The sequence below is a fragment of the Thunnus albacares genome, chromosome 7, assembly GCF_914725855.1.
Source record: "Thunnus albacares chromosome 7, fThuAlb1.1, whole genome shotgun sequence".
In the NCBI taxonomy this organism is placed as follows: domain Eukaryota; kingdom Metazoa; phylum Chordata; class Actinopteri; order Scombriformes; family Scombridae; genus Thunnus; species Thunnus albacares.
Genome location: NC_058112.1, coordinates 28,499,325 through 28,520,329, shown reverse-complemented (window position 1 = coordinate 28,520,329; position 21,005 = coordinate 28,499,325). Strand labels below are relative to the sequence as shown.

The following is a 21,005-nucleotide window of genomic DNA, read 5'->3' as shown; positions in this document are numbered from 1 at the left end:
TTTGCAGTTATCTGCTCATAAACCAAAGTTTTAGACAAACTGAAATTTTGATCTGAGGATGGAGCTAAATGGAAAGTCAGGGATCATCAAAGTTATTAGAATTTATCCTCTCGAGACCTTGAATAGTTCTAGCAAGTTTCATGGCAATCCATCTATTAGTTGTTGAGACATTTCACTCTTAACCTGTTAGACAACATTGTTCCACCTGTGAGACCCATAATATCAGTCGTGCCATTATTACCTTTCAAATGACACCAGGGTTATGACTGTAATCAAAAGGGTTGAAGAACAGTAACTTTTTTTTATTTTGGCTACATTATTTTCAGGCTTGTGTCTGGTAATGTCAAGTCACTACAGGCACCAGAGGAAAAGTCAGGGGATAGTAACCAAAGTCATTACAATACATCATCTGGGAACCATGAATGTCAATAGTTGTTGAGATGCTAGATATTAGAATATAAACATCACAATATTTTTGAGAAAGTTCATTTGGGACCAAAGTGGTGGACCAACCAACAAACTGACATCGCTATCTAACCTTTCAATTTAAATTAAACTAGGAGGGATGATGCTTGTCGATACTACAGTACACCTTTTTCACAGCAAGAAAAGCACAGGTGGAACTAATAACTAATAACAGCCAGGGAAGCCATACTTGCAACCCATCACGCACCATCCCAGAGTCACTCATTTGGAAAAACTAAATGAGATTCAGCCATCATTAATGTTATTAACTGCACCTGTGTGTTTCTAGCTACGACATATCAAGATGGTCTACAGACTACTATATCAGCAAGATTTCTGGAGGACATGAACAACACTTTTAGATGCAGTCATTATCAATAATGTAGTACAACAGCCTCTTCACACAGAGCTCTCACATGTTTCATACAGTGAGGTTGTCACACCTCCCTGTGTCGGACAGTCTTACACCTAAATTGCAGGCTGGGATTAAACGGCGCTGAAGGCAGCGTATATGCAAATGAAGCTTCACCACCTGCCGGCGCCATGTAGCAGCTGCCTGGATCTGCATATTCATGAGGTGTTTGAGCAATTTGAATTTTTGCTGCAGGTGTGAACGCTCGACGTGGGCGGTATATGTGTTAAACGTCTCGGTGTTGATTGGCCACCTGCCGGCAAAAAATAACGGCAAAAAAAAACCTGAAATCATATATCTGAAAGAAATGCAAATGGTTAACCGCCGAGCCGAGCCGACTTCCACTCGACCTTGGCCGGCGTGTTTACCTAACCCATTATCTGCTATCTGGTTGCCTTGAAAGCTACAGATGGCGGCTGGCTGATGTGTCCCTCACCCACACACACACACACTCTCTTCACTTTTTCAACTAGCTTTTGTGTCGCTGTCCGGTGGTTGACACAGAGATGGGACTCCTGTGTCAACACCACATGGTTGAATGACACTGCAGTCCAGGCTCGACTCTGCCGTACGGGCTGGTGAAGTGGATTTTGAGAGTAAACTCCCAACAACTCACCCAGATACATCACACTTTTATTCTTTTCTCTTCTTTTCTTTTTCTTCAAGTGGGACGCTGTCGTTTAGTTTTGTGTGGTCTGTTATTCCTGTTTCGAAGGTTTAGATACACTAACTTGATATGATTGTGTGGATGTATAGACCAAGGTCAATGAACCAGCAGCTTAGATTGAGATTGTTATCAAAGGTTGACTGATTGTGGTGTTTTGTTATGACGTGGTATATATATAACAGATTATTTGTGGTAATTTTTCAATTGTAAATCTTTACATTTCTACCTTCTGTACCTAAAATACTATTCTTTAGTGAGTTTTGGAAAACTTTAACAACTGAAAACTTAACATAAATACAGGGTTAGGAGTGCTGTTTAGGGGACGGAGGTTGTCGGTTCAATCCCTGAACCGGCAGGATAAATCTAGGAGGGGAAAGTGAAGTGCCCCCCCCCCCCCCCCCATTACCACTACTGAGGTGCCCTTGAGCAAGGCTCTTAACCCTAACTGCTCCAGTGGCCAGCAGATCAGATCAGTGGTTTGACTGGGCAGCTTCCAGGTGTGAATGAGTGTAACTGTGTGAATATGATGAGGTCATTACCGCAAGAGAGAAGCTTCCTCTTAGTGAAACTACCCTGAATAAATAAAGGTTAAAAAAATTAATTAATTAATTAATGAAAAACAGCAGCTGTATGGTGCTTTTAAATGCTGAAGTAATGTACAAAAACATACTAGCAAAAGATGAATAAAGACAGAAAATGTACTATGATGACAAAACATTTGCAGACTGTGTTTCTGTAGCTGTGATCTGAGAGGAATCAGTATAAAATATCAGCATTGAATGATGCAATCGGCAGATTTATGAAATATCGGTCTAATGTACTGTATGAGCAGACATTAATATCTCTCTCTCTCATTGATGGATGTGTTACTGCTACTGGAGGGTATTTTACACCATTAAAATGTCACCTTTGCACCAGAAACAAAACCAGCTTTAAATTTGGATCGCTGGTGTTTTTTTATGCTATGCAGTCTTTACAAAATAGGATTTTCATAACCTAAGAATGACCACAGAACTATCCAACAAAAAGAGAGAAACCAATGTGGATCCAGGACGCCTCCATGTGTCTTCTCTCCTAGCCGGTATAAAGTACGTCAGCTAGTTTTACCTACATTTGCGGTTAAATATCTTTGTGCTAAATCAAGCATCCGCTGGAAACGGGTGCAATAATAATAAACATGTTGCTGTTTATTTCTTCTGCAGCATCACTTTTAATGAGCAGAGATGAATCACCAGTAAGAACTCCCACTGCGATGTTGACCAGTTTAAACGCTAACCATCGCTGGCTGTTGTTGTTTTTAGGCTCTGCTGTTATATGAGATGCTTGACATCATTACGATGTCGATGGACCTATATTAGTGGTGCCAGATGACTATACAGTTACAGTTTATTTGTTGGGCTATATGATCCAAATTTAATTACACACCTCTCGTATTAGATTCAACCTGTGTATGGGAGAGTGATTCCACTCCCAAAAAGGATGCGTCATTCATAGCACGCTGAGGTGTCCACAAATAACGTTTATACCAGTTGTCATGGAAATTTAAGATGGATTCATAAAGAGCGAGTTTTATTCCAGAATCACACATGTATACGTACGGGGACTTGAAGTCTGGATCAGAGCACTCAGATTTATAGTGGTAGCCACACCCGTTACAGACTGTGACAAAGCACTGCGGGACTGTTAGAATATACAACCTTGGGAGTTAATTGGTACAACAGTTGGTCCTTTGTTCTTCATCACTCATCAGTGTTTCTTCCTAGAGGAGTTCTGCCTCTGCAGCCGTCCTCTGGGAACTGAAAGTTGCAGGTCGGATCACACGCTTCCCCTTCTGATAAGATTTTGGAACTTTCTCACACAAGGTTTATGCAAGTAAAAAGTTCCCACTGCACATGCATATCTAAGTATAAAACATGTGGATTATTAAATAGTATATAATTAATAGTAAAAAGTTCTATTATGCTATCAAGTTTGAAAAAGAAATGATAATTAATAGTTAGTGAGCTGCTGTCTTTTCACACCAGGCATGTTTCATCAAACTCTGGGATGGTTTATGCTTCAGTATAATTTGTTTTAGCAGGTGTGAACACATAGTGATTTAAACATCTTCCAAGTGAACTGCAGAGATGGATGATATTCTGACTGCAGGCTTTCAAAATGACAAGTTCCTGTGGTTGTGATTAGTTGTTGGGATAGTCAGTATGAATCTAAATAAAACAAATGCAATAACAAGTCAAGTTTTCTTCAGGAAAATAAATACCGTATATTTGATACTCAGTGCTAAAGACAACATGCAGCCACAAGGTTGTTTTTTCTTCTTTTAACAAGTTGACATTATCAAAATACATTATTGGATATGTGTGACTGCAAGAGCTCAGGTTTGGTTTTAACTTTGGTAGGGACACTTTAGGCTGGACAACATCAGGGCCAGCCCTACACTGACTGACTGACTGACTGAGTGATGAAGTTGCACCATTGGTCGGCTGACCCTGTGTTGGAGTTTCCCCATTGGCTGTTGTTCTTTCAAAATGAATCAACAGGAACAGTTTTCTATTATGTCATCAGGGGGATGTTCACAGGGCTTCCGCTCATAGACCTACTCACCAATGATTTGCACGGGACTAGTATTACCTCATATGTGTGTTTCATGCGGCATGTTCCCACAGAATTAGCAAAGTCTACTATTTTTCTTGAATTTTCTGACAACATGACAGGCTGCAAAGTTTTACAGTCTTGTCTCTAAATGACCTAAATGTATCAACTGTGATGGAAACAGAGGACAGAGCGACACAGAGTGACAGTGTTTTCCTGCTTTCAGCTCTCAGCTCCAGTGTTAAATGCAGAGAAGTCTGTTTAATCACACACACACACACACACACACACACACACACACCAGCCGCTGTGATCGTGACTCTCCGGCTGGCAGCGCTGTCAGCAGCCGGCAGGAGAGATGCTCCACGGTGGTGCGTTTTGGATTTTATAACTGAACTAATTACCAGAACGCAAACCTTTTTTATTTCTTTTGACATTTTCACATCAGAAACGATGAACAACACCATTAAAATACGTGTCTCGCTGGTAAAACATGAGAGTCTGAGGCTGTTACATCAGTTTAGTGTAGGTGTGCTTGCAGTAACTGGGCGGAGATGAGCCTCTTAAATTTGCACCGAATGCTGTCAAAACTAATTCATAATTTCCACTTCAGCCTCCAGATGAACATGTTATATCCAGGAATTCACATTATAGACACTACTGACTGTCTTTGCATACACGGTCCAGCCATATGCTAGGTTTTGACCTGGTCTTGTTTGTCAAATGGCCAAAATAACTGTGTATCTCTATCACTCTTTTCTCTTCCATAGACACATGTGCGCACACACATACACACATAAAGAAGCTGACTCTGCAAAATGTTTACTTTACTGAATACGCATTTGCTGACTTGCCTGAAATCAGACTTGTATCATGATTTTTTTTCTCAGAATTTTACATTTTATTTTATTGATAGTCTACTTAACTATAAATCTGAGACCAAAGTTAATATTTAAAATGAACATATCATAAAATAAATGTATAGAGACCTGTAGGTAATGTTCTGCTCTGTAACTCCCTGCTCACCTGAGATTCTGTCCTTCTTTCAGTTTGTGGATTTTGGGCGAGACTTTTCTTTAAATCATCTCAAAAACTATTTCTATTCTATTTTTCATTCAGCTCCTGAACTTGTGGTGAGATCCTTCACTGTGACATCAGAGCTCAGCTGAGAGGCTGCAGCTCACCTGTCTGTGTGTCTCTGTGCTGCTCAGGCAGCTGCTGACTTGATTTTCACAATAAAATGATGCCTGACCGTCACAACAGATCAGTTGGACAAGCTTTGGCTAATTTAGCTTAATGACACATATACAATAATAACTCTGCTCTTGATCTACTCGTGGAAAAGGGGAGGATTGTTATTAAATAGTAAAAGTTTCTCCCATGAATTTCAAAGATTAATGTTTAGATTGATTAAAGAACATTTTTATTAACTAAACTCAACTGTTACTGACACAGAATGTCTGAGCAACAACCACCAATCAACACCTAACGCCTGAAATTAAATATAATATCAAATCATCTTAGTTTTGTCCAGTGAAGTCGTTTTCAATTCTGTGAGGAGGTTCGGGACATTTAAACTATAAATACTAATCGCTTCAGATTCTCCACCTCACCGACTCCACTACTGCTGCTAGTCAATAATGCATACAGCTTGAAGTTGAGGGTTGCCCCATATCCCGCTCTTTCACTGTTTGTCATAATAGTGCACTTTTTTTGCAGAAAACACACAAACCTGGCATCTCTGCAGCGATCTTACTGTTAATGTTACATGGAGTTAAAGTGGCTCGATTGTTTGAGATCAATCCAGCAACACCTCGGTAATGTTAAGGACACATCCTTACGTCCAAACCCAAATCTACACCCATTGAATCCACAGCTTCCCAAGACTTAAGCACCTCTAATATGGTCACCAGAAGATGTTTCGTCATGTGACAGCCCTGTATTGAAAATGTCTTACTTTGTAAAACATGTGCCAGTAAGAAGAGGAAAGGGTCCATGTCCCCTCCACCACTGACCCCCGGCCCTCTCCATGTTGACAGTTACAATTGATCTCTCGCTGGCACCCCCTTCCCCTCCCTTCTCCACCCCTGATAATGAAGGGGTGGTCTGCTGCCTGACCCTTGACCTGCAGGAAGCAGTAAAGCCGTTATCAGCGTGCCACAGGAACTCGGCACAGCTTTGTTTGTTTGCAAAGCACATTTTTCCAAACAGGCTCACATGCTCTAGGATCAGTGGAATATCCACGTATATCCAAAGCTTTATTAGAGGAAGATGAAGCAATAAGCTCAGGTCAGCAGCAGGGTTGTGTCGGCCTCCATGAACCTGATGTGCAGATTATAAAACCAAGTCAATGTGTCCTGGCAGAGGTTTGTGTGTGTGTGGCTTGTTTTCTGCAAGCTGTGGCCTCAAAGCATGGGATGAATTTATTCTCTGTGTTTACTTTTGATCTGTAACACACCTAACAAGTCCATAAAAGCATTTTAAAATAAATCTGACTCAATGCAAAGTTATGTTCACTTCCATATTTCACAGTTTAGTAATTAGATGAGAATCAACTGAGCTGAACATGTAAAATAAAAGTGTTTTTCCTCATTTGTACTAGATGTACAAACAGCACCTTGCTTAGATTCTGCACATTTTTTGATACTAGTGCAAATATGACATCTGAGTTCTTCTATTGGTAGTAAATCAAGGAAGCATTTGATTAAAGAATAAGCAAACAAGACAACACATGCTGTCAAAGTGTAAAGCAGTGTTATTTGTACATCATGGGATGAGACTGGGTTACTCAGCCTTATTGTTGCTGTTGCTTTCCAGAGTTGATATGTTAAACAGCACAGCTGGTTTTAAGTCTTGTGAGGTCACAAGTCTACAAATTCCAGGTCTGTCAAGTCTTTACAGACTATTAAATGACATTTAACATGTTTTCTTTCATAGCTGTGTTCATTGTTTTGTTTTGTTTACATAGCTGACATCAAGTTGTTTCAATGCATATAAGCCTGATAACTTTCAGCTTGTGTGGCTGTTGATGTCATTTATTTAATGTTCAAAATGTAAGTTTTGAATGATTTTGCTTTGGTTATCCTGTTGTATTTATGATTACTTATAATGTTGTTTTGAAAGGTTTAAAGCAACAATTAGTCAATTAATCAATTAATTGATCCACAGAAAAATAATGAGCAACTATTTTGATAAAAATTGAAAATTGAAATTAATTGTTTTAGTCATTCTCTTAAAATTAGCTGGTTTCAACTTCTCAAATAGGATGATTTAAAACTTTGGGACTCTGGGAAAATATTTTTTGACATTTTATAGACAAAACGATTAATTGAGAATATAATCAGCAGATTGATCGAAGGCGTTGCAACCCTGTAATGGTGATATTAGTCCCACAGCAGTCTGGTCTCATGTCCTCATTTATTTGAGAGCTCTGTTTGAGGGAAAGCTTAACAAAATGTTGACATGAGGACATAAAACATTGATCTTCTCTTTTCTCTGTCTTTTCTCAACTCTCTTGAGTTGTCATTTTAGGTGATTAATAAGATCATTAATAATAAATCCTGTTTCTCAGTAATATATTTCTATGCAAAAATGTTTTTAAACAACAGTTTTTAACCTTCGCAGGGAGGATTTAAAGTCAGGCTTCAGTTTCATCCTGCTTTTACCTGTTTAAGGATGAGGTCATACACTGATGTCAGATTTTGAGGTGTGTCGCCAAAACAACCTTTTCTTTAAGTTAAAGTGATTAGAAGGTACACAGAATACTCCTCCTTCCCCTCAGGCTTCTAGTATCAAGATGTTTGACAATTTTAAATGCATATTTATTTTTCTTTCACATCTGAATGGAGTCACTAAGGATCGAGTGTCATATGTTGTACAGATTGTAAAGCCCTTTAAGACAAACTCATGATTTTGGGCTATATTGACTTAACTTGTCACCTTTTCGTTAAAACCTATATTTTTTTGCCAGTTTCCATAAGATGTCGATTAGCATTTGTTTTGAAAAGGTGAAAATCTTTTGAGTTGATTGCTGACTTTTAAATTCTGTGCTGTTTTTAAAAGTGAAGAAGGTCTCAGCACTTGAACCGAGGCCAGCTCTGTTTTCTAACTCAGCTTTGGGCTTATTAATATTTTATAACTTCTAAACTAAAGTCAGATTTTTTTAACCCCGACTGCATCGTTGGCTCTTTGTGGAATTAATAGAGCGTATAACTAAAGCCTAGCCGAGCGGTTACACTCGCAAAGACGTAAAATTATCCCTGTGGGTTAAGAATAATTATATGATAAACCTTTTTTTTTGATGCCTAATTCACCGGTTGGGTCGGCAGTGAATTAACCTCACGCTGAAGTCTGTGACGGGTGGCAGGATGCTGAGCGAGCTGCCGTGCTCCGACTGTCTCCGATGCCCCTCCTCTTGGCATCTTTTAGTCGGCCAGACCGGCATTATATCCTGCTGGGATCGGATTATGACTTTAATTCTTCGCTTCCATTACCGGTCACCATAGCAACCCCATCCTTTATGTCACGCAGAGTACAGAGAGTGTTTCAGGGCAGCACAGACATAAAGAAGACACATCGATACAGTATCGGGGGTGGTTTTATTCAATCACCGCAGATGTGAAGTTAAAGCTTTTTATCAGTGATGGATTTGTGTTTGACAGTCGCACAGATCACATGCTCTCGTGGTTTTCTTCCAGCTCGTCTGCGGCCCGAGCGTTGAGTTAAAGTAGACGGCGTGCTGAGCTCTTTGTCTGGTACTGTAGGTGGTCCCGTCTGGCTGAACGGGCAGAGCATGAAACCACTTCTAGCAGTGTGTGTGTGTGTGTGTGTGTGTGTGTGTGATACTAAAAATGTACCTCCTCATTGTACAGCAGGGCACTTTAAAAAAAAGCACCCACCAAATAGAAGCTGCACTGGACCAAAGATTTCTTTTTTTTTTTTTTTTTAATTATGTGCCAGGCGCTTGCGTTTTTTTAGGAAGAAGCCAAACTGCACTAGTCAGCACACATGTAGTGAAACCACGATCATACAGTAATGTAGTGCTTCAGCACAGTCAGCTGCCTCACAACACACACACACACACACACACACATGTTTTAAGTCTTTGACAGTTTGGAGTCTTACACACAATCCCCCCCTCTCTCTCTCTCTCTCTCCATACACACACTCCTCAGCTCTGTTGCTCTAATCCTGCAACCACTGCCAGCATTCACTTTTTATATGATGGAAGAAGTGCAACATAAAAAAAATAGTAGAATTATAATATGTTAACAGCAACTGTGTGGCTGCTACGGGAGCGTTTTAAATGAGTCACAGAGATGTAAAGAAATGCAACAAGAAGCCGTACAGTATGTCACTGGAATAGTCTGCCAGGTTCTTCTTTAAGACAAACCATAAAATATTAAAGTAAATAAGAAAAATAAGTATCATTTAGTGTTTCCTTGCGATATAGATGTTCAAATAAATAGTTTTATTGGTTAATATTCAATTTCATGTTTTTAGAACGAGTGGTTTTGATGTCATTTATTTGACGTAATAGTGATATTACATGTACTGTAGTGTAACTGTAAGTATTTTTTAAAAGTGTGTTGTTTTATTTTATGGACCCCAGAAAGGGCCGTTGTTGCCATGGTAACGACTAATGGGGATCTAATTAAACATTAAGACTGATGAGATAAAACGGAGTGGCAACCACACACTGAAGACAGGATTTAATGGTCACACTTTTTTTTTTGCCAGTTTAAGACCAGTTTTGGTCAAAAAGTTGCTAGTAAAATCTGTCTTAAGGGAGCTCGTTATACTCGTTATACTGTATATATGTATCCCCAATTAATACAGTTTTTATATTAATTCAAATGTGGGACACTGGCCTCCACATACAGATCCTATAGAGAGACATCTGGTGGGTTTGGTGTGTTGTTGTAAGTGAAGGATGCTGGTGTTATGTAGAGTGATTTCTCTGTTTTATATGAGAGGTTTGGGGAAACTTCTTTTCTTTTTTTGGTTCATGAGGTCTCCCCGTGTATGTGGAGCAACCTCAGACAAGGACTTTCCCAGACCTGAGACTCGGTGACACCTGGGCAGGGTTTGCTGTTTGAAAGCAGCGACTGACAGGAAGATTAAGCCAAATGACAGCAAAGAGCTGCGAAGACAATTAAGCACATGTTTCTGTAATCTAAAACTTACCTGACCAGTTCTGAATTTTCCTGATGTGTTAAACTCAAAGAGTAAACTCCACCCCCCCCCCCCCCCCCCCCCTTTCTGGCGTTCGACGCCTCCTTTTAAAAATGATTTTCTGAGGTGTCGTTTTTGTGGGTGAGAGGTGAGAGAGGAAGCAGAAGAAAGCTGACCGCATCAGAGCAATCACCTGCACTATTAAAGCCTCCGTTTCCCTGCATGCTTCACTTTGATTACGACCACAAGGAGACACGTAGACACCAGCCTGCAGTGTCTGGCAACACGCCAAATGTGTGACACACACACACACACACACACACACACGCGCTTCTCTCTTATTACCTCTTCACTCCACTCGCACACACTCTTCCTCTCTGTCCTTCACACAGGCCTAATTGTCTGCTGGACTGAAGGACAGTTGAGACGTTCTGCTTAAAGTTGAGCGGACAGCCCGGTGGCAGGTGACATCATCCCAAGCAAGCCGCACTGCTGCTCTCAGCAAATCTCCACATAAAGATCTGGCCTGTTTACTCTCCCGGTCTGCAGCGACCACTGGGAGTGGAGCTTTAGCTTTTGTGTGCGTGGCTTTGAGTTTTGGCTGTGTGTGCATGAACAAAGGTTGCTCTTTTTTTTCTCTCCTCCTCTCTATCTGAGCACTAGCAGGGCTCTCTGCACTGCAGCGCTGTCTTGACAAACAAGTAAAGCCACAAAAAAACCTAAATGAATATTGTTTCTATTGTGCCATCGTGACAAGATTTCAGGTATAATAATTTGAAATAGAGCTGCGATGATTAGCTGATTAGTCGATCAACAAAAAATGTATCTGCAGCTGTTTTGATAATTTAATAATTTGGGGGTTTTTGGATTTGTGGACAAAATAAGACACTTGAGGACGTCAGCTAAGACTCCAGGATGGTCATCACCATTTCTCCATTCATCTGATGTTTTATTGACCAAATGATTTATTTTTATCGTTAAAAAAAAAAGAGAAAAATCTGCAGATTAACTGATTGGTCGCAGCCTCATTTGAAACACTGAATGGAAACAACAGTGTTTCATTCTACTTTAATGTTTTACATTTACCTTAAGCAGATTTTTATGTACATGCAATAGAAACACAGACAGTACGTTTATTAAATAATGACTCAGCATAGTTCAGTGTCACAGCAAGCAGTGGCACAACCTCCAAAAAAGAGTTTATCTGCTGTTACTGTCATGTTTAATATGTCCTGTTAGTTTGTCTTCAGATGGAAACAGTAAATATGGCCACCAGATATGATAAGAGTAAGACTTTCTGAATACTAATCACTTTTTTTTTTGTTTGATACTCAAGAATGGTGTTTCCTTGGCGCCCTATTTGTTACAAATCCTTTAATCAGGTTATTTTTTTTGCATATTTCAATAATTTTTTTTTTTTTTTTTGCTAGACAGCTGTAAAGAAGTGTAAATCTGCAGATAAAACTGAAAGGACTCACACATGTCTGTATCCTTCACCCCTCCCTCATAGAAATATGCTGCACCATTAATGATTTATTGAGTGCAGTGAGGAGGCGGTTTGACAGTAGTGGGGTGTTAGGAGGGGGGGGGGTGTTAACAGGTTTGGGCGTGCTTCAGTGTTCACAGCTGAACACCAGCAGCTCAGAAACAAGCTGTGAATATGCAAAGCCTTGAAAAGTACCAATACAGGGTTTTTACTCTGTTTTTGAACAAAAAAGATAAGATGTTGTGTCTGGATTGTATTAAAAAAATTGAGGGAAACTGAGGACACAACAAGCACAAATGAAACATGATTCACATTTGATTTACTGTAACGTGGTTTTAATGCATCAATGACAGATTAATAGTAGATTTCTCTGCATGAATCAGTTGCACTTTATTGGACCTGCAACCTTTGGACCAACATGAACGTCATGACAGCTCTCCAAAAGTGAAGCCAAAACATCTCGATCGCTCCCTGCCGGCTGCGGTATAGCTCATAAGTCCCGCCCCCTCCATGTTAGTGGATGGGACATGAGCCAAACTAAAAAATACATTTTTCTCAAAGATAGTTTCTGTCATTTTAGATAGATTGTTCTTATCACTTTGATGTTTGATTGTTTCTGATGTTTGACATTTTTCCGTGTCCTGCGGACCGTCATCCTGCCGCCTCCCACAAAGGAGACATTTCGGTTTCACTTTTGCATATCGGCAGGAAGTGGAGACGTGTCGTCCATCTTTATATACAGTCAATGGCTGCAACTAACGAATATTTTTTAAAAAATGTGAAAAATGTCAATCAACGTTGCTTTAGAGGACTAAAAAGAACAGATAATATTCACATTGAAGAAGCTGGAACCAGAGAATTTCAGCTGTTTTTCTTTTCTCAAAAAATGACTCAAAACGATTGATCGATTATCAAACTAGTTCCAGATTCTGTCAATCGACCAATCGATGAATCGTCGCAGCTTTAATAATGTAAACTCCTCAATGACAGGTTTCGTTGTTTGACACCTTCTGTGTTTGTATCTGAATCAGTTACCGGCTGACATAAAGTAGACAACTGGTCTTTGCCCAGTCGAGCCCTCGTGACCTTTGACCCTGACCTCTAACCTTGGCTCCTCCCCTAACACGTCAAATCCAGAGCCTCTAAAATAGACAAATGACCACAACTGTTTTTTACGTCCTCTGTATTGATACAGTGAGGCTCAGTTTACATTTTATAAACGCTGTCAGACCACTTTGACTGGAGTCATTATTGATGATGCATCAGAGCTATTGATCTGAACTATTGTGTAACTTACATGCTCTGCCATCTATAATAAAAGATGTGTATATTAATATAAACAACTCAAGCAGTAACTGATGTTAACAATGTGACCACAGTGTTGTAATTAATGTAAATTCAACCACTGAAAGCTTGCAAATTATCAGTCAAATTTATATACTATTACCATATTATCAACATCATGTTGCAGTATAATCAGTAAATTGATCATGAAGTTTTAGAGAATAACAAGACGTCTGTTTCTGTGTAATAAATCTAAGTAGTGTGTTATTACATAGACTGTTATCACAGCTGATCATTAAAGAAAGTGAATTAAATATCATTTTCTGATCGCTATTTTTACATTTTTTTCTCTATACATACTCCTACAATTCCACTGCTCTGCAAATAACAGCTAATATTTTACTATTTGCATCTTAATTTTTGAGTTAATTATCTAAAATTATACATTTATTGCTATATCAATCATTAAATGATGAAACGCACCAACAGTTTTGTGCTGGTGTTTCTTCTTTATTCTACCAGGATCATTAAAAGTGTCTATAAAGTGGTCTCTAACCATCACTTGTCCCTGATGGAGACTGAAATGTTTGGTTTTGGAGATAAATAAGATGAAGATAATGATAATACTCCACATCGCTGTTTACACGCAGATGAAAAGAGAGCAAATTTTGGGAATAAGCATCAGATTCCTGTGTGGGAAAGTATTGTGGGAGAGTGTTGAAACAGACAGGATTACACAGCCAATTAGAGAGTTAAATGGTCTGAAACAAAGACCCCCCTTGTGGTTACTGGAAAGGATTAGATTTATAGAACATTCTTACAGGCCAAGGAAACATGTAATTGGTTAAATACGGTGAATTCGACATGGAAGCTAATTGATTTTCTAACTGGGATCACGTTTATTGTGCTTTACAACAGCCACATGAGATCCAAACAATAGAGCTCAAGCCTCTGCAGCCCGGCTGAGGAGGCTGAAAGGGGAAGATTTGTTTTGCTTTGTGTTGTGAGCATGTTTGACTTTTTCCTGAGCGTCACGTTCACGCAGCTACACATACGTTTGAGAGCTGCTCGGTACTGTGACAGATACCTGCTTTTACTACTGAGAAGCTCCGCTGCAGCAGCTTCAGAAGGGGAAATGGAATAAATAGGATTTATACTTGTGTGTAAAAGGGTTTGGTCGTAGCAGCAGAGCACGTCGGCTACTCGTGCAACCCTTCAAAAATGTAAATAAACATCCAGGCTGCTGCAATACCTCATGGGGACTACAAGAGCTGTGGTTAGTCAGCTGGGGTTTTCTCCTACATGTTTCTGATGCCAGTAGATATTGTTGATATTGAAGAAAACTGCAAGCAAGTTAAAAAACTGTAGCAAAGTCTTTTTAACTGCAAACCTTCAGCTCGTTGCAATTGCTGTGTATTATTTCTTTGATAAATTGTTTTGACTATAAAATGACAGAAAATTTTGAAAAACGACCGTTATAATATCCCAGAGTTAAAGATATTCAGTCTACTGTCATATATGACAAAGAAAAGGCATTAACTCATTACATTTTAGAAGCTGAAGCAAACAAATTTATGGTAGTTTTGCTTATAAGATGAGTAAAACAGTTATTTGATTAAATAGTAGTAGATCAAAATAGTTGCCCACTGATTTTCTGTTAATCGACTAATCGGTTAATCGACTTATCGTTGCAGCTTTAGAACGACTGAAGGACTTTAGATGTGACCAGCTGTATTCCAGCTACAGCACAGTAACAGGACTGTATTACTATAATACGATAGCGATTTGAGGTAATAGAGAAAATAAAGAAAATAATCTTCAATAAAACCCAGAAATATTCTGGTTGGTTGATGCTAATATTCTAAGATTTAATAACCCAGTTTGGTATCAGAGATGAAGAAGCTAATCAGGATGTCCCCAGACTTTATTCTACAAAATCATGCATCGTGACTGAACTAATTCCTCGGATCATTAAACTTCTTTATTAGCTTGTGGGAAGTAAGGTGGCGGGGGAATAAAAACATTTTATTAATGGTTCAGATTCCCCCAAACTGCAGTAAAGGCCTGCAGCTCTACAGCTCCGCTGACAAATAGGTACTAAAAATGTAGATTTTGCCTTAAAGTAGTGTTTACAAATTTCTAATATTATATCAGGTGCATTGGTAAAAACACAAAAATGATATCAAGAAAAAAGGCACCTGCACAATAAATAGATACACTCAAAAAAAAACACCGGAGTACAGCTATGACATTATATCTTCATGACATGAAACTACATAAAATAATACTATGTAAAGACTTCACCTGATGCAACCCAGGTAGGAAACCCCTTCCTGAGCCTCATCATACACATACATGTGTTGCGTATCAATAAATTGAGCACAATCAAATACTTCAATCCCTAGAGGCAACATCTAACTGTGGTTCAAACTAGCCAGCCTAAGCAAAACCTCACCAGGTGACTGTATGTGGCTTTTTAAAGCAGCTACAGGATGTGCTGAGTTTGCTCTTCATCAGTGCAATACGGTGCAGTACGCTCGTATATTTCTCCTTCTTAATGCAGCTTCTCAGGCTGTCAGTAACACCTAAAAAGCCTTCTGTATAATTAGGTTGCCTGGGAAAAACCTTGAGGCCTCTGAGACCTTGAAGGACTGTGTATTACAGTAAAAAATCCAGGTGAAGGAATCATTCAGAAGGTTCATGTGTGCTATCTTTCATTCTGCGACCGTTACCTCTCCTCCCACCCCTCCGTCCAGCCGTGTAATCCTGCAGCCGTGGCGTTGGTGTCAGCGCCGGGATACAATGTCACCCAGACGGACACAATGGTCGCACTGTATTTCCCCTCACAGCATTGTTCTGCCTGAACTTGGAGGCACAATGAGACCCTTATCCACACAGGACACAGAGACTGGCAGGCCTGCTGTCAGGTGCTTTTCTTCCAAGCTTGTTTGTGAGCTGAACCCATCAGCGCAGTTGGTTTAAAGCGACACACTGATACTTTCTGCAAGACTGGTCACAATTAACCATTGATTGAGGAGAACATAGATGCTGAAATGATTCGTTAGCTGCTGCTGTGTACATGCTAACGCTTTACATTAGAGCAATCCTGGCTCTTAAGTACTTAAAGCTTTGCTGGTTTCCTGTCCTACCAGACAGTTAATTAATTGCATTAATTTGGTTTTACAGCTTGATTAAGTTCCTTATGTGATGTCAGAGTTCAGTTAAGAGACAACACGCAGCGTCGTGGTACATGAGGTTCAGGATTGAGAACAATGTTTAAAGTAAGAAGAGCTCGTTATCTTGTACAAAGCGTGATTTTTACACGTAGGTCTTACATTCAAGACATCAGTATACATCAAACTAATGAATGAACTGACATATTAGAGTAGTGTGCAGGAAGTCTAACCTGCTTTTCATCAGAGCTAAATTAATATGTTAATATTGATGGAAAAACATCTTTTCCAGTATTAATATATATAATAATTTGACACATTTTGGCAAACTCTCATTAAAAGGATCACATTGATCGACTGATCAGTGTTATTAACTGCGTTCTGTTGTTGTTCTTCACATCAGACTTGTGTGTTTAAAACTTGAATACATCATTTTGTTAGTTATTGTTTACAGTAGGAATTACAATTTGCTTGAAATTATTAATGTAAATTACAAAATTGCGTAAAACTAAAGCAATATGATCATGTTATCATAATATGATTCAGCAAATATCTGTTAAACGATAATATTGAAACATTTACTTTTCAACTGTGAAGAGTTGAAGGTCGTTTCTGTGGCCTGTTATAATATCATAAACTACTGACTTTAATATAACTAGAGCTATATTATACTTTTACCTTCACTATATTTGATAAGAGTTTATTTTCACCCTTCACTCTATGTAAGATATCTCAAAATGTTACTCATTTGACAGAAGACTCTAGGTCACCCCTGGATATTTTCCATCTTTTATCTAAGTTTTTTTACATGTCTATGACCTCCAGGCTGACCTTCGAGAAGTATTTTCTTTCCTGCCGTCCTTGTCCTTGAATGCAGATGTTTCTGATAGTGTTGTACTGCCTGTCACACCATCTTTCTTTCACTGCAGAATGAACACACACAGTTTCAGTCGTTCTCTCTCTTCTTTCCCTCTCACATCCACGTAAAAAACCGGTTAATCCCCGTCAGATTTCATTTGTCCGACATTCAAGAGAACATCTGTAACGTTCGGCATTTCAGCTTCGTCAGGCGCACACACACGAACAGACGCACTACAGCGGTACATACAGTATTAACCCAGCTGGCAGGTTTTATGGGACAAAGTATTGGGTCACAGTAGGATGATGACCTTGTCACTGTTCTACAAAAAAAACCTGCGTCTGTAGGGAGTGAAAATATATAAATCCATCTGTGATGGTTCTTTTCTGATTTCACAACAATATGTCAAAAGATGAACCCCTTGTTGTGTTTTAAAAGCCTTTCCTGTATGCAAATAATGCAAATAATAATAGAAATAATGTGGTGTTGCTGCACAGTAGATTCTGTATTTCAGTTTCCTTGAGAAGTGTTTGTTTAAAGACCGACTGACTAGAATGAAAATGATAATAATGATCTTTTGTTTTGCTAGTTTCACTTAAGTGGATCTAACTATTGTTTTTCTAGGTTATTTGCAAAGTTTTTTTTATTTTGTTGCACTTTTATACAATAATTGCATGTTGGCAAATAACTTATAGCACTCAGATTTGGCAGCAGGTCTTTATTTTATTGATCCTTTTATGTTTTTATTTGTCTCAGTGGTTTAGGTGTGGTTGAAATTTCTCCTTCCAATGCTGCCAACAGTTTCTACTGCTTTAGGCTGCGTTCTCTTAATCTACAGTAAAACCTCTTCATTTTTATTTCCCAGAATAACAAACTGATTCAGCTTTCACGAATCAGTCCTGGTGGCCTACGAGAGGCTGTGGTTTTGTTTTCCTGTAACAAATAATGTGACATGTGTTTTGGATTATTCAGGGGATTATTTTCCTTTTTATTTCTTAATTTGTGGATCTTTCATAAAGTTTGAAGGTGGTTTTCAGTTAAAGCCTCTATTACTTTCAAACCGCTTTCTTTCTAACATCTTATGTCTTTGGGGTTTTTTGTTTTTTTTTTTGTCTGCAGGATCCGTCCTCAGCTGGCCCGGGAGAAGATTGAAGGATGTCACATCTGTACGTACGTGATGCCCGGGGAGCCTCAGGTGATCCTGGGGAAAGACAAGTCCTTCACCTACGACTACATGTTCGACATGGACTCCCAGCAGGACAGCATCTACTCCACCTGCACGGAGAAGCTGATCGAGGGCTGCTTCGAGGGCTACAACGCCACCGTCTTTGCATACGGACAGGCGAGTCTTTGTGTTCAGTATCACAGCTGCACTTCTGACGGGGCGTTATAGCTTTAAGTGGACGTGTAGCAAACTGGTCTGTGTGCATGTGTATGTTTGAGGAGAAAGGGAGAAGGGGGCTGAGAGGTGGGAAGTGTTGACATTTAGGTAAAAAGACACAAGAGGAGACTTCTGTTGGAGGAATTTGAACTTAGGTTGGACAATATGGCCTCACAATATTTATAAGTCTATCCTTAGACTCTCAATTCAGATTAGAACTGCAAAAGTTAATCGATTTAATCAATTATTTGACTGACGGAAAATTAATGTGAAACTATTTTGATAATCGAATAACCGTTTCAGTCATTTTTAAGGAAAAATGCCAAACATTAGCTGGTTGCAGCTTCTCAGTTGTGAGTATTTGAAGCTTTTTTGTGACATATATGATAGTAAACAGACTATCTTTGAATTTTGGACTGTCGATTGGACAAAACAAGACATTCGATTGTGCAATTATGGAAGAAATTATAACAGTATTTTTCACAATTTTCTGAAATTTTATACACAAAATGATCGTCAGATTAATCAGTAATGAAAATAACTGTCAGTTGCAGCTCTGCTACTTTAAATAAGGAAAAACTAAACACCACAAAAATGTAAATGAAAGAAACTAAAGGTAGAAACCTCAGATAGAGCAGCAGAGGTGGAAATCTATCCCCCAGGGTGAACAGACATGCAATATACATATATATGTATGTTATATATATACATATAAGCCGGCCAAAATTACATTTAGAATAAATCTATATTTTGTAGTTGGAATTATTCATTTGGACAACATAATAATGTAAAAGGACAGTATGATATCAGTTTAAAATTAATCAGTATGTATATCAGCTGATTATCAGTATAATCAGATGCAGTATTGAAATATCATCCAGCACTTGTTCTTATGGCTGATTCTCAAAGTCCTGTTGGTTTACTTTATTTATTTACTTAATTACTTTATTACATTTACATTTTTGTAGTCATGTAAAGCTGTATGTGACATCACGAGGGAGCTAAAGCCTTATAATCCTACAAAGTCCTTACGGGGCCCAAAGAAATAACCGTTTCCCCTGCGTGCACACTGACTTGCACTCATTTATTAGTGTATAACTTGAAGAGCACTTTAAGGATTTATTCATGGTATTAATGGCATTACTGGCAGTGAGCCTGCTATTGCAAGATGAACAGAGCTTAAGGGTTTTTTTTGAAATCTTTATTTAGAAAACCAACGTTGTATCATCACAGCTTGAACATAAATGCTGAATTAAATACAGGAATGAGTGAAAATTAACAGAAATCTAACATAAATACCAAGAAACATGACTAAAAAAAACAAACAAGAGACCTTAAATAAATAAAAACCTCATGTTAGCATGTTTCAGATACTATTTTTACTGGATGCTGCTTTCAAAAAATCCTTGTAATGAGATAATAAATACAGAGACTCAAATATTTGGAAGAGATAGAAAATAAAAACACTTTATGTACTGTATGCCCAGAAATAACATGAATCTTTTGAACAGAGCTGTAGAGCTGACGTCAATTAATTTATTAGTTTATTGACAGAAAATTAATCCGCAAAAAAGTTTGATGACCAGTTAATCATTTAAATAATGTTTCGAGCAAAAATACCAAAACTTTTCAGATGCCAGCTTGACTTTGACTCACCTGTATGATAGTAAAGTGAATATTTATGTATTTTGGACTGTTGATTGGACAAAAAGACAAAGTTGAATATGTCATAAATGGGCTCTTGGAAACCCTGATGGGTATTTTTCACTTTCTTTTACATTTAATAGATAAAACAATTGATTAATTAGTTGAATAAGTAATGAAAATGATTGTTAGTCGCAGCCAGCTCCTCTGTTCCTTCAGCTACTGCTCCTTCTCTTCCACTTCTCTCTCTCCCTCTTTGTTTCCTCCACATGGAAATGACACGCAAGTCTGGGCCTCCGTCACCTCCCTCAACTCCCTCAACTCCCCTACCGCTCAGGTTGCTTGGCGACCGATCCCCCCGCTGCACGGCACTCACACGAGTCAAAGTGAAGTGAAGTGCATACACACCTCTTAGACAGCTGAAGTATACATCTTTAATGTGTGTCCGCATTAACCCGTATCTCCCCGGTAACTGCTGCTTCTGTGGCTGCCGGCCTACTTCTGAAAGCACTTTCACACATAAGACAGCGGTGGGTTTGGCCTGGATCAGACCTGTTTGCCTCTGTGGCTTTACAGGGACTAAGCTAGATTTAGAGCGACCCACTCGGCTGCATCACAAGAACTCTACCCCGGTCGGGTTGCAGATATAGAACGTAATGATGTGGAGAGCAGAGAGTAAATCTGCTGTCATATCAAAAGCACTTTGGGTTGTTTAAAGCCCTGGTTTATTTTATTTTAAGCAAGAGGTGCCACAGATATTCTGGTACTAATATATCCAATGACAACATCCTCATTTGAACAGAACGAATGCAGCCACAACACAACATTTTCTGAAGATACACAAGAAAAACTTGCTCTACAGCTACAT

The 21,005-nt window shown here is 38.9% G+C and overlaps 1 protein-coding gene across 5 annotated transcripts in view; it reads left to right on the top strand.

Moving 5' to 3' along the window:
- kif21a (kinesin family member 21A) overlaps window positions 1-21,005 on the top strand; it is a 67,282-nt gene that overhangs the window by 9,846 nt on the left and 36,431 nt on the right. For all 5 annotated transcript variants that reach the window (XM_044357898.1, XM_044357897.1, XM_044357896.1 and 2 more), the window contains exon 2: window positions 18,232-18,454. In XM_044357898.1, the coding sequence (XP_044213833.1) occupies window positions 18,232-18,454 (223 nt within the window). The remainder of the gene's footprint in view (window positions 1-18,231; window positions 18,455-21,005) is intronic.